General features: G+C 47.5%; 1 protein-coding gene and 1 long non-coding RNA gene across 3 annotated transcripts in view; one reads left to right on the forward strand and one right to left on the reverse strand.

The window, feature by feature from the left end:
* LOC137521000 (uncharacterized) overlaps window positions 1–15,186 on the forward strand; it is a 155,285-nt gene that overhangs the window by 113,698 nt on the left and 26,401 nt on the right. The window lies entirely within an intron of this gene.
* The window catches only part of LOC137520998 (uncharacterized), an 89,603-nt gene that overhangs the window by 34,096 nt on the left and 40,321 nt on the right, over window positions 1–15,186 (reverse strand). Inside the window, exon 5 of one of the 2 annotated variants that reach the window (XM_068239680.1) lies at window positions 6,965–7,031. The exons of the other annotated variant lie outside the window; for it this stretch is intronic. Coding sequence (XP_068095781.1) covers window positions 6,965–7,031 — 67 coding nt within the window. The remainder of the gene's footprint in view (window positions 1–6,964; window positions 7,032–15,186) is intronic. 2 annotated transcript variants of the gene reach the window in all.

The following is a 15,186-nucleotide window of genomic DNA, read 5'->3' on the forward strand; positions in this document are numbered from 1 at the left end:
AACCGTTCCACATTCAATCCACCGGACCCAATGAAAGATAGTACTATAAAAAGTTTTAAAAATATGGTACTAAAAGATTTAAAAGCGGTTAGAATCAAAAATAACACAACTGAAATTAAACAGATTAATGAACTGAGTAAAAGGAAGGAAATCCTCATAAGACCAGCAGATAAAGGAGGGAGGGGTGGTTATTATGCACCAATTACAGTATAAGCAAGAGGTATACAAAATTCTTGGGGAAACTGTTACCTATAAACAGCTGAGAAGTGACCCAACAGGTGAATATAAAGAGAAAATGAGGAAAATTCTGAGGGGAGGGCTTGAGAAAGGCATACTGAATGACGCAGAGTTCAAGTACTTAATGATTGATGCACCACGTATACCGGTGATGTACATTAACCCAAAGATCCATAAAAGTCAGACACACACCCCTGGTAGGCCCATCATTAGTGGGATTGGAGGGTTAAATCAAAGACTGGGGGAATATGTGGATCAATTTTTGCAGCCGGTGGTGGGGACCCTTCCACATTTGTTGAAAGATACAAAGCATTTTTTGCAAACAATCAATGGTATTCAGGTTGATGATCAAAGTATACTAGTGACTGCAGATGTAACGGCATTATACACTATAATACCGCATGATAAAGCACTGGAGGCTGTCAAAAGAGCACTGGTGGAACAGAATTTATTGGATAGGGAGCAGATTGAATTTATTCTGGAGTTATTACAATTCTCACTATCACACAATTATTTTTGGTTTGATGGTAAATTTTATTTGCAGGTGGTTGGTTGTGCAATGGGGGCTAAATATGCCCCCAGTGTTGCAAATATTTTCATGGATCAGTGGGAAAGAGAAGTTCTGGATATGGCGCAAAGTGGAAAAGTTAGAAACTGGCAACGGTTTATAGATGACTTGTTTTGGATATGGGAGGGGGATGAGCTGAACAGTTAGACCAATATGTACATTGGCTGAATGATAATCAAATGGGGATTGACCTCACTATGAAATTTAGCACTGAGGAGATTGAATTTCTTGATATAGTGGTAATGAAAAGAGGTGGCACCCTGGGGAGCAAAACCTTTTTTTTAAAAAAAACTGACAGGAACTCTTACATACCCACGCGAAGTTGCCACCATCCAAATTGGATGGCTAATATCCCTAAAGGCCAACTGAGTAGAATCCGTAGGAACTGCTCTAACATAAGTGACTATACTAGAGATGGGACGACGAATCCGGCGAATCCACGAATCCCTCGAATATTGGGAAATATTCGAGATTCGTGGATTCGAATCCCGACGCCATTTTCCACTTTACGAATCCGCCGAATCCCGACGCTGCATCGCCGCGCATCCGCCGCTCGCACTCGTCCTCCTCCGACCCGCGCCTCCTCCGACCGCCCCGCGCCTCCTCCGCCCGGCCGCCCGCATACTTTGTATCAACTCACCCGTCCAGTGGAGCGCAGACAGAGCGGCAGACCTCTCGCTGACTTCCTGGTTCCCTCTAGTGACGGCTTTTACAATGACGTCATCAGTAAAAGCCGGTCCGGCCACTAGAGGGAACCGAGAAGTAAGGACGAGGTCTGCCGCTCTGTCTGCGCTCCACTGGACATGTGAGTTGATACTTATGCAGGGGAGAGCGAGGAGGCACGGGGGACGGAGGAGGCCATGGGGGTGAGCGGAGGAGGCACGGTAGGGGGGAGCGACACCTACCTACCTACCACTTTACCTACCTACCTGCCACTATACCTACCTAAAGGCCCCCTATACGTACCTACCTACCTACCGGGCACTATACCTACCTACCTACAGGCCCCTATACCTACCTAAAGGCCCCCTATATGTACCTACCTACCTAAAGGCCCCTATACCTACCTAAAGGCCTCTATACCTACCTACCTACCTAAAGGCCCCCTATACGTGCCTACCTACCTAAAGGCCCCTATACCTACCTACCTAAAGGCCCCTATACCTACCTACCTACATACCTACCTATACTTAAGGCCTTATACCCTGCTACCTATACTGAAGGTCCCTTTAACTACCTACCTACCTACAGGACACTATACCTACCTACCTACCGGCCACTATACCTACCTACCTACCTACAGGCCACTATACCTACCTAAAGGCCCCCTATACGTACCTACCTACCTACCTACCTAAAGGCCCCTATACCTACCTACCTACCTAAAGGCCCCTATACTTACCTACCTACCTACCTACCTAAAGGCCCCTATACCTACCTACAGGCCTCTATACCTACCTACCTACTTAAAGGCCCCCTATACGTGCCTACCTACCTAAAGGCCCCTATACCTACCTACCTAAAGGCCCCTATACCTACCTACAGGCCTCTATACCTACCTACCTACTTAAAGGCCCCCTATACGTGCCTACCTACCTAAAGGCCCCTATACCTACCTACCTAAAGGCCCCTATACCTACCTACCTACATACCTACCTATACTTAAGGCCCTATACCCTGCTACATATACTGAAGGTCCCTTTAACTACCTACCTACCTACAGGACACTATACCTACCTACCTACCGGCCACTATACTTACCTACCTACAGGCCACTATACCTACCTAAAGGCCCCCTATACGTACCTACCTACCTACCTAAAGGCCCCTATACCTACCTACCTAAAGGCCCCTATACCTACCTACCTACATACCTACCTATACTTAAGGCCCTATACCCTGCTACCTATACTGAAGGCCCATATACCCTGCTACCTATACTTAAGGCCCATATACCCTGCTACCTATACTGAAGGCACATATACCCTGCTATCTATACTGAAGGCCCCTATACCCTGCTACCTATACTGAAGGCCCATATACCCTGCTACCTATACTGAAGGCCCATATACCCTGCTACCTATACTGAAGGCACATATACCCTGCTACCTATACTGAAGGCCCATATACCCTGCTACCTATACTGAAGGCCCATATACCCTGCTACCTATACTGAAGGCACATATACCCTGCTATCTATACTGAAGGCCCCTATACCCTGCTACCTATACTGAAGGCCCATATACCCTGCTACCTATACTGAAGGCCCATATACCCTGCTACCTATACTGAAGGCCCATATACCCTGCTACCTATACTGAAGGCCCATATACCCTGCTACCTATACTGAAGGCCCATATACCCTGCTACCTATACTGAAGGCCCATATACCCTGCTACCTATACTGAAGGCCCATATACCCTGCTACCTATACTGAAGGCACATATACCCTGCTACCTATACTGAAGGCACATATACCCTGCTACCTATACTGAAGGCCTATATACCCTGCTACCTATACTGAAGGCCCATATACCTTTCTACCTATACTGAAGGCCCATATACCCTGCTACCGATACTGAAGGCCCATATACCCTGCTACCTATACTGAAGCCCATAAACCCTGCTACCTATACTGAAGGACCATAAACCCTGCTACCTATACTGAAGGCCCATATACCTTGCTACCTATACTGAAAGCTACCAATATTGAAGGCACCCATACCTAGCTAGCTATACTGAAGGCACCTTTACCTCGCTATCTATACTGCGGGCAACTATACCACGGATCGCACAATTCGTATGTGCAGGATTCGTTAGATTCGGGATTCGAAAGGTTCGAGATATTCGAGAACCTTTTTAGATTCGGATCCGGATTCGGATTCGAAGAAATTGTGGATTCGTCCCATCCCTAGACTATACCATGCAAGCAGAAATGCTAATAGAAAGGTTTGTTGAGAAAGGATACAGCAGACAGTATTTAGAATCAATATCAGAAGTTATACAAGGGGGAAGAGATAAGCTTTTACAGGTCACTAGGAACAATAATAGACACACTCAGGGCAGGACCAGTGCTTTTGAACATGCGGTTTTTCTGCAATTTAATTCTCAATACAATTAGGTTGAAAAAATATATAAGAGACATTGGGGGCTGCTAAGAAATGACCCCACTCTGGGAAAAGTACTCCCACAGCAACCCAAATTCATTTATAGACGAGCGCAAAACTTACAACAAAAATTAGTTAGAACATATGTGGATGGTCCCCGGGTCAACAATAAAACGGACGCATGGGGTAATGTGGGTTTTTTCCCATGTCGGCAATGTACAACATGTGAGATAGCACAGGGAGTGAAGCAGAGAGAAATTGTGTCCAATCAGACAGAAAGGAGTTTTAAAATTAACGAGTTCATTCACTGCTGCAGCACACATGTGGTTTACCTCCTATGGTGCCCATGTGGGCTGTAGTACGTGGGTCGTACTAAAAGAACCCTTAAAAAGCGTGTGGGTGAACATATTGCCAATATAAGTAGAGGCTTCAGGGGACATAGCGTCTCAAAGCATTTTTTGGAAAAGCATGAACGTAATCCAGCACTGTTGAGGTTTTGTGGAGTACAAAAATTAACAACCAAATGGAGAGGATGCCACAAGATCAGAGAGATTTCACAGATGGAAACAAGGTGGATATACGATTTACAAACGATGGTGCCAAGGGGGTTGAATGTGGAACTGGATGTCAATTGCTTTATCGCTGATGATTAGGAGGAAAGTGTACCAGCTGCACACACTATGGCTCTACCGGTGAACTGTCTGCAATGTGTGTTGGGACAGTTGCCAGCAGGTGGACCCATTAGGTGTGAGCCCACTTGTTAATGACAGGATGGAGTCTGTATGAAGTTCTGTGAATTCTGGATAGAATATTGATACCTGTCTAAAGGGGATGCTTATGGGAATAGGGGAGGTATACGGTTAAGGGATTTACTTTGTGAAGAGGTTATGCATGATTTATGAGCAGCTGCCAGAAAAAGATGGGACTGCTTTAGTACAAACTGTTAATTGGATTGTCAGCAACATTCACCATTCAGTGGTTCAAATTTGGGATGGGGGTGGATACTGCTGGTTTTTAAGACAGCCAGACACGTGGGGAGCATAGTAGGTTTATTAGTAAAGTGAGTTATGTCTCCATGGCAACTAGAAGGGTAGGTCTATTGGTAAAGCGAGTTATAACTTTATGTATGTCACCATGGCAACTAGAATGGTGTCTTAGCTCAGCCCCCGTAGAAGTGAAACATAAGAGGCTAGGGCGCCTGGGTAATGTAGTTCGTTTTGAACACTAAGGCTGTATGGGAAGTTCAGCCTCTCATGAGCGTATTAAGCTCATGGGGAAAAGTTGATAAGCTACCCCCGTTATATAGTTATTAACGACCTCTTTTAATAGAAAGTAATGGCTGTTAGTATGATGCCAATTGGATAGATGCGAACAATTAGGGAATTATGGGTAATGTAGTTTGAAAAGGAGGAGTGGATGCAGTGCCGCTGCAGCGTTAGTGCTATGGGGAATTGAAGGAGGTTTTGAGCCAATCAGCAGCCGCTGCTGCTATGACGAGTATGTAGAAGGCCGTCAGCCAATCCTGGTGATCCAGGAAGCGGCGAGTGAATCATGCAGAGCCTCTATACGTAATGGATTATGTGATGCAGGGGAGGGAGTATAAAGCGTTCTCTCGCTCTGAATGGCCCAAGGCCCAAGCCCCTGATGAGTCATAGGACGAAACTAGTTGGGCGTGGCCTAAGGAGCGAGGGACGCTGAACGAGCTCGATGGATACTTTTATTATGCGCATTTGAATCTTCGTTTCTGTAAGTGCACTACTTTTAAACTTTTTAATAAAGAAGGTTTTACACTGTTTGGCCCTCTTTGAGCCCTAGGACAAATACTACTGTAAGAAGGAAGGTTGATGTCATCTACAAAGTGATTACTGCTGGTCTGTGCTGGGTCAGCCAGACAACACGGTGAGAGGCTAGATTGATCGCTGGTGGTGGAGCACTGGGTGCCGTTGTATAAACTGGGTGCACTGGTGGAAGTCATTTACCCTTACCATACAGTATCACACTATTGGAGTTTTCTTTTATGATTGGAGCCACTAGGTGGAAGGAAAGGATATCTGCATCTCGAGGAGTTACTGGCTGGGCCAAAAGTGTTTTGGGCTGATCCTGAGAGGGGCAGCTGTCACCTTTGGTGAGCGCATATTTGATTGTATGTATCAGGAAAAGTGCTAAACGTCATTCCTGAGAAGTTTGGAGGAAGACCTATGGGACTTTATTTATCTTACCCCATTTATTGACTTGTTCATCATGGTTTTCATTTGATCCCTTACTGTGTTTTTATAGCCTATACAAGGCTTATGGACATTATTTATAACAGGTTCTAATCATACCTGTATCTGAATAGCGTGTCTGAACACTGTAGAGCGCCCTGTTATTTCCTCACATATCATTTGACAGAGTGACACACACACTCAATACAGGAGCGATCCAGGCCGCTTATATGAGCTATTAAGAGTTGAGGAGCGCACTTTTTGAGGTTTTGATTTATATACTGGCTACCTATACTGAAGGCACCTACCTGGCTAACCTATACCGGAGGCAACTATACTGGCTTACCTTTGCCTGGCTACCTATACTGGGGGGACCTATAGCTGGCTATAGGGATGCGGATATGTGTGTGCGTCGGGTGTTGCTGGGGGAGGGGGGGCTGTTGTTGCCGGGGGGGGCACATCCAGATTCCGCATCGGGGCCCAGAGGTTTGTAGCTATGCCACTGGGTAAGACTGCCTACTGAGTGCACCCTGCCTCTGGTGCTCTGAGTCCACCAGGAGAAAAGCACAATATAAATATTCTGTGCCTTGCCTTTTGTGATTAATCACTAGATGAACACAATGTATTTTCAGTTTTGATGAAAATTGACGTATACAAAATCAATGTAGAAATTAAATTGGTTATGATAGTCCCTTGACAAGTTTCTGTATGGTCACCCCCTTGTTTGTAAAATCAACTGACTAACTTATGTAAGACCAGAAATAACCCTGACTAAGCAATCTGACAGACAGCATTGCACATGCAGTGATATTCTGAATGCAATTTGAGGAAGGAAAGCATCCATTTACCTCTGTGTAGATATCTGTTCCCCAAATGGAAAGTTTCTTGGTCAGGCATCCAGCTGGGCAATACACACTGCAGAATATCAATAGATAGCTAATGGCAGTTCAAGTTATTTTTAGAGCTAGGCATATATGTATACATTAATTGTGAAAGAAATATAGTTGTCTTATTTTACGTTTTGATATTTTATACAATTGTACAATTACCCTGTAAGGAGTCGGCAGGCAGCCGCCGACGGCCCTGCCGCTGACTCACAGTTTGTTGCTGTCCCTGCCGCTGACTCACATGCGTGCAGGGCGGCAGGCAGAGGATGCATCTCTGTGCGCACTCCGCCTACGTAAACAGTAGCCACATGTCTCCCTGTGTGTCAGCTGATCAGCTGACACGCCTAGCTCTGATTGGTCAGGCCTTTTATTTGAACCTGGTGAGCGCTCCAGTCTGTGCACATGATAGCCTATGCTGGGCTTGTTGCTGTGATTGCGCTCACACCAAGAGCTTGTCTTGCTGAGGACTTGTGCCTGTCTTTTGACTAAGCTTCTTCTAGATTGTATTACTTGTTACTGACCCGGCTTGAACCTGACCACGCTTCTGTATTGGATACCCTGTTACCGACCCAGCTTGTTAAAGGATTCCCATGAACGCTGCCTGCATTGACCCTGGCCTGATTGACCTCGCATCTGTCTAGTGATTATGCTTCAGCCGTTCCCTGCCACCTCATCTTCATCTGGATTGCTTCAGCCTATAGGCCTCAGGTGACTATTCAGTATACTGTGTTTCATTTCCTTGCTGTGTTTGGTGATTGCTGTCTGCCAGTTTGTATGCTACATCTTCCTGCAGGGTTTTGTAGTTTACATTAGGCAGGAGCTTTCGCAGGTGTTAGGACTGGGTTTTAAGTCAGTCATATGGGCATACAGTCTGACTCACACAGCAGGTGACCAGACAAGCCTGACATACCCTTTGAAAACATCAAATTCACTTGCCTGATATTTGGTAGGTCCCCCAATCCCCCAAACAGCTACAGCTCTTACCCATTGAGGCATGGACTGCACAAGCAGTAGCAGATCTTTTAAGTAGTGTAAATTGTGAGGGAAGGCCCAGTCAGTACAACCTCATTTGGTTTGAGAACTGGGGAATTTGGAGACCAAAGAGAACATGATTCAATAGATCAGGTCACCTTTTACCTATCATATGTGCTTAAAATGGTGGCCATGGACCAGCATAGGTAGTCTGATCAGTTTGTGGCTACACGTGTCCAAAGACGACAACCTTCAGTGCACTTTATGTTCTTTCATGGCTTTCACAGCCATGCATATCATGAAGCCTTTGGCACCCATGTTGTTGGTAGGTACGAATGACTGCATACTGGGGATAGCTCACAAGATCTGCTGTTTTTGACATGTTCTGACCAATCCTATCAACTCTTTACATCATCAAGCTAAATCACATGCTGTTTCTTATCTCTTGAGGTTTCATCACAATTCATAGTTCTTTTGAATTGCCACAATACTTATCAAGCCATCTAGTACACCCTGATTTTTTTGGTTCATCTCTGAATTTGATCTGTATAAATAGACAGAGGCGCCAGAAGGATAAAATAGTTTAAACTGTTTAAAACAAGAGGAGGCCTAGGTGGACCTACCTCCTCCAAAGCAGACACACACTAATATAGTGTATATTGGAAAAGTAACAAATGTATTTACATAGTTAAGAAAGTGCATGTGCAACGCGTTTCGCAAGCATCTCCCGCTTCGTCAGGCAATAGAAATGGAGAATAAAACTCAAATAGGTCTAGTGCAAAGCTCAGCACCTCTATCACTGAATTTGAGGTCATTAGAGCTCATCACAAGCGATCTTAGAGAGCTGTGCTTGATTTATTACAAATCCTGAGCTATTTGATGGAAAGAGTTTGTAACTCTGGCCTAGATCACATCCGGTAATTATTGTGTTGCTGAAAGTTAGTGAATAGGGATGGTTAATGACATGTTCAGAATTTAAAGTTGATGCAGATTGTATCATGCATTTGAACTATACTACCTAAACTGTATAAGTATGCTTAAAGTTGGCATCAACAAATAATTATTAGTATGTCATTGACCATATTATTAGTGAACTCTGGATTTCGCAACTTTAAGCATGTGTATTCACTAGTGTTGGGCGAACACCTGGATGTTCAGGTTCGCGAACGTTCGCCGTACATGGCCGCGATGTTCGGGTGTTCGCGCCGAACTCCGAACATAATGGAAGTCAATGGGGACCCAAACTTTCGTGCTTTGTAAAGCTTTCTTACATGCTACATACCCCAAATTTGCAGGGTATGTGCACCTTGGGAGTGGGTACAACATCCCAGGCCTTGCATGAGGACAAGAAGCGTGCAGATAGCAATGCATTTTGTCGCCATGCAGTCATAAATGTAATACAGATAAGAGGCTCCGTAAAAAGGGACCGGCAATGCTAACCCAGCAGCAGCACACGTGATGGAACAGGAGGAGGCGCAGGAGGAGAAGGCCACGCTTTCAGGCGCAACCCAGGCCTTGCATGAGGACAAGAAGCGTGTGGATAGTAATGCATTTTGTCGCCATGCAGTCATAAATGTAATACAGATGAGAGGTTCAATAAACAGGGACCGGAAACGCTAACCCATCACAGATGTTCATTGTTCATGTTACTTGGTTGGGGTCCGGGAGTGTTGCGTAGTCGTTTCCAATCCAGGATTGATTCATTTTAATTTGAGTCAGACGGTCTGCATTTTCTGTGGAGAGGCGGATACGCCGATCTGTGACGATGCCTCCGGCAGCACTGAAACAGCGTTCCGACATAACGCTGGCTGCCGGGCCTGCCAGCACCTCTATTGCGTACATTGCCAGTTCGTGCCAGGTGTCTAGCTTCGATACCCAATAGTTGAAGGGTGCAGATGGATTGTTCAACACAGCTACGCCATCTGACATGTAGTCCTTGACCAGCTTCTCCAGGCGATCGGTGTTGGAGGTGGATCTGCACGCTTGCTGTTCTGTGGGCTGCTGCATGGGTGTCAGAAAATTTTCCCACTCCAAGGACACTGCCGATACCATTCCCTTTTGGGCACTAACTGCGGCTTGTGTTGTTTGCTGCCCTCCTGGTCATCCTGGGTTTGCGGAAGTCAGTCTGTCGGCGTACAACTGGCTAGAGGAGGGGGAGGATGTCAATCTCCTCTCTAAAGTCTCCACAAGGGCCTTTTGGTATTCTTCCATTTTGACCTGTCTGACTCTTTCTTCAAGCAGTTTTGGAACATTGTGTTTGTACCGTGGATCCAGAAGGGTATAAACCCAGTCATTGGTGTTGTCCAGAATGTGCACAATGCGTGGGTCGCGTTCAATGCAGTCTAGCATGAATTGAGCCATGTGTGCCAGAGTCCTGCCAGAATCCTCATCATCCTCTTGTGAGCGTTGTGATAGTTGTGATGCATCATAGTCGTCACCTTCTTCCTGGTCTGCTTCTGCTGACCATTCGCGCTGAATTGTGGAAGTCCAACGTGCGACGCTCTGGCCCTCGTCAGTGGTGGCATGAAATTCCTGCTCCAACTCCAGCTGTTCCTCCTCCTCTTCTTCGTCATAGCTGCTGGGGCCAGCGTTTCCTGAGGCAGATGGCCTGATGTTGGTATCATCACGCTGATCGTTTTCTCCTTCAGATTCCCCCAGTTGCATCATGACAGCTGTTTCCTTGATTTTCAACATTGACCTCTTCAGTAAACACAGCAGTGGTATGGTAATGCTGACTGAAGAGTTGTCACTGCTCACAAGCAACGTGGATTGCTCAAAATTTTGGAGGACTTGGCAGAGGTCCAACATGTTGGCCCAATTGGATCCACAGAAGCTTGGCAGCTGTCCGGATGCGCCTCGGTACTGCGCCGTCATGTACTGGACCACTGCACTCTTCTGCTCGCAAAAGCGGGCTAGCATGTGCAGCGTAGAATTCCAGCGCGTAGGGACATCACACAGCAAGCGATGGTGGGGGAGATTGAAGCGCTCCTGCATCTTGGCGAGTGCCCCTGAAGCAGTACTGGAATTTCTACAATGTTTGGCCACTCGTCGCACCTTCAACAGAAGATCGGCCACGCCTGGGTATGTCCTCAGGAACCGCTGAACTAGTAGGTTCATCACGTGCGCCAGGCAAGGGATGTGTGTCAGCTTAGCCAACCTTAAAGCGCGAATGAGATTACTCCCATTATCACACACAACCATGCCCGGTTTCAGGTCCAGCGGTGCCAGCCACAAATCCATCTGTTCCTTTATTCCCCTCCAAATTTCCTCCCCTGTGTGCTGCTTATCCCCAAGGCAGATCAGCTTCAGCAACGCTTGCTGACGCATGCCAACAGCTGTGCTGCACTGCTTCCACGATCCTACTGCTGCTGGGTTAGCGTTTCCGGATGAGGTACAGCTTTGAGATGCGTTGGAGGAGAAGGAGTCAGAGAGGTAGGTGCTGCTGTTGTTATCCAGTGGGAGGGACGGCGGTGCAGCTGTTTGCGGCGTGGGCAACACCCGCGCCGTAGCAGGTGAGGAATCGCTGCCAGGCTCCACAAGGTTCACCCAGTGCGCGGTAAGGGAGATGTATCGACCCTGGCCGAACGCACTCGTCCAGGTGTCAGTGGTGAGGTGAACCTTGCAGGCAACGGCATTCTTCAAGCTTCGGGTTATTTTGCTGACCACGTGCTCATGCAACTCAGGCACTGCAGAGCGCGCAAAGTGGTAGCGGCTGGGAACCACGTAACGTGGGATGGCCACTGACATCATGCCCTTGAAGCTGTTTGTCTCCACCACTCGATATGGCAGCATTTTGCAGGCCAGAAGCTTGGCTGTGCTGGCTGTTAGTGCCACGGCCCGGGGGTCATTTGCTGGCAATTTCCTCTTGCGCTCAAACATCTCCGAGACAGACAACTGAACCGTAGGGCTGCACACTGAAGGGCTGTTGGTTGTTGTGTTTGATGAAGACTGGGAGACCTCAAGAGCACTATTCCGGAAAGTGACAGTGTCAGCGTCGTCTGATGTTTGTGAATGTTGTTGTGAACCACGCAATGGCTGGGCTACTGCTGTTGCTGAGGAGGGTCTGGTGGTGAGTCTGGTGACCCCAAGGGAGGCAGTGTTGCTGGTACCCTGTCCTGCCGCGTTTGCCCACAGAGTGGGTTGTTTGGATACCATGTGGCGGGTCATGATGGTGGTGGAGAGGTTGTTAATATTTTTCCCCCTGCTCAGGCGGGTCTTGCACACCTTGCAAATCACCATGGTACCATCCTCACTGCAGTCTTCAAAGAAATGCCAGACTTTGGAGCACCTGCCTTGCTGGCGATTTCTGTTTGCGCCTCTTTTGCGTCTCACTTGAACTTCCATGCTTGTGGTGCCTGAAATTTCGCGCCGCCTACCTTGTGGCACAAGGCGAACTCGTGCAGCAGTGGGTTCTTCAACAGACTCATCTGTGCTGCTACGACGGCGATGTTCTCCTTCACATACAAAATCTGGGTCTCTGTCCACATTGTCCAAACTCTCCTCTTCCATCTCCTCAAACTCGTCATATGTGATTGTGGGCCGCCGCCGTGGAGTAGAGCTCCCCAGAACAACCTCTGCGCAGCTCACTCCAATGTCGTCTTCCAGATCTTCTCGGCCGACCTCCTGCAACCCCTCCTGCCCAACTTGCTCTGGGATTTGGGTTTCAAAGTCCTCGGACTCGCCTTGCATTTCAGTGCGCGGTGCATTTCCCACAGTAAATGGTTGTGAATCCGGGCACAACATTTCTGGCTGTTCCATTGACCTTTGAAAGGTGGAAGTTTGTTGGGCTGGGAATAGCTCCTGCGAATACCCCATTGTGTCCTGAGGAAATTCTTCGGACTGGTTATTTGGCAGTTGTGTGCATGGTGTCACTGCTGGTTGTGTCAGCTTTGTGCCCACTGGCTCCTTGTAACTGGCTGAGGACTCGGACCTCGTGCGTGATGTGCTGGTGCTGCTTAACCCACTGCTGGACGCTTGAGAGGTCATCCAATTAATTATCTGGTCCTGTTCTTTTGTATTTGTGAGGGTTGATTTCCTGGACAACATGGGCGGTATTGAGTGGGTTTTCTTCGGTGCTCCACTGTGGCCTGTACATGAACCGTCAGGGGAAACACCTCTTCCCTTGCCCCTCCCTCTTTCACAGGATTTCTTCTTCATTTCACTTATCCTTAAAGTACACGCTGATTGGCAGCAGTACAGTGGTAGTACAGAAATGCTATATAGTGGTGGGTGACCGGTGTACTACTATTCCCAGCAGCGACACAGAGCACACTGCTATACAGTGGTGGGTGAGCGGTGTACTACTATTCCCAGCAGCGACACAGAGCACAATGCTATACAGTGGTGTGTGAGCGGTGTACTACTGTTCCCAGCAGCGACACAGAGCACAATGCTATACAGTGGTGGGTGAGCGGTGTACTACTATTCCCAGCAGCGACACAGAGCACAATGCTATACAGTGGTGGGTGAGCGGTGTACTACTATTCCCAGCAGTGACACAGAGCACAATGCTATACAGTGGTGGGTGAGCGGTGTACTACTGTTCCCAGCAGCGATACAGAGCACAATGCTATACAGTGGTGGGTGAGCGGTGTACTACTGTTCCCAGCAGCGACACAGAGCACAATGCTATACAGTGGTGGGTGAGCGGTGTACTACTGTTCCCAGCAGCGACACAGAGCACAATGCTATACAGTGGTGGGTGAGCGGTGTACTACTATTCCCAGCAGCGACACAGAGCACAATGCTATACAGTGGTGGGTGAGCGGTGTACTACTATTCCCAGCAGCGACACAGAGCACAATGCTATACAGTGGTGGGTGAGCGGTGTACTACTATTCCCAGCAGCGACACAGAGCACAATGCTATACAGTGGTGGGTGAGCGGTGTACTACTGTTCCCAGCAGCGACACAGAGCACAATGCTATACAGTGGTGGGTGAGCGGTGTACTACTATTCCCAGCAGCGACACAGCGCACAATGCTATACAGTGGTGGGTGAGCGGTGTACTACTGTTCCCAGCAGCGACACAGAGCACAATGCTATACAGTGGTGGGTGAGCGGTGTACTACTGTTCCCAGCAGCGACACAGAGCACAATGCTATACAGTGGTGGGTGAGCGGTGTACTACTGTTCCCAGCAGCGACACAGAGCACAATGCTATACAGTGGTGGGTGAGCGGTGTACTACTGTTCCCAGCAGCGACACAGAGCACAATGCTATACAGTGGCGGGTGAGCGGTGTACTACTGTTCCCAGCAGAGACACAGAGTGGCAGTAAACACAATGCTATACAGTGGTGGGTGAGCGGTGTACACAGAGTCGCAGTAAACACAATGCTATATAGTGTGGGTGAGCGGTGTACTACTGTTCCCAGCAGCGACACAATGACTAGGGGGACCCTGGCTAGCCTGGCTGGAGAGCGAACTACCCTGCCTGCCTACCCAAAGCTAAACCCACAGACAAATGGCGGAGAAATGACGTGGATCGGGTATTTATTTACCCGAACCACGTGACCCGTTCGGCCAATCAGAGCGCTTTCGGGTCCGAACCACGTGACCCGTTCGGCCAATCACAGCGTTAGCCAAACGTTCGGGGAACGTTCGGCCATGCGCTCTTAGTTCGCCCATATGGCCGAACGGTTTGGCCGAACACCATCAGGTGTTCGGTCGAACTCGAGCATCACCCGAACAGGGTGATGTTCTGCAGAACCCGAACAGTGGCGAACACTGTTCGCCCAACACTAGTATTCACCCATATCCAAAACTTCTTGAAATAAATCCAGATAATCTTTTTTAGCAACTTTTAATTATGGCCGATATACAGGTTATAAATACTGTAGATCCCTTGCTCATGAAGTGGGTTTGTGTCACTACGGATCATATGATAATATGAATAAGCGCATGATACAAAGCCCTCTGGTTTCTGTGGAGACTGGTCTGGCAGACATATGAACAGAGAATGCTAAAAAATGTTATTAATTACTCATTATGGATGAGTTTAAAATTCTATTAATGTGCAAATCTTTTATGGCCCAGGAAATGTCATTCAATCTTTGACATGAAAGCCACTAGCTGCTGATTGATGGAGTTGCTTGAACATGGCTGTTCGATTCACTAGAAGCTCGGCTTGACTGATCAAAAAGTTTTCGTTTTGGAAGGTCCCAAATCCAAATGCTCTTGATGTCAACAGAGTAAAATTTTGGAGGTTTAC

This window comes from Hyperolius riggenbachi, chromosome 6 (assembly GCF_040937935.1).
Source record: "Hyperolius riggenbachi isolate aHypRig1 chromosome 6, aHypRig1.pri, whole genome shotgun sequence".
Lineage (NCBI taxonomy): Eukaryota > Metazoa > Chordata > Amphibia > Anura > Hyperoliidae > Hyperolius > Hyperolius riggenbachi.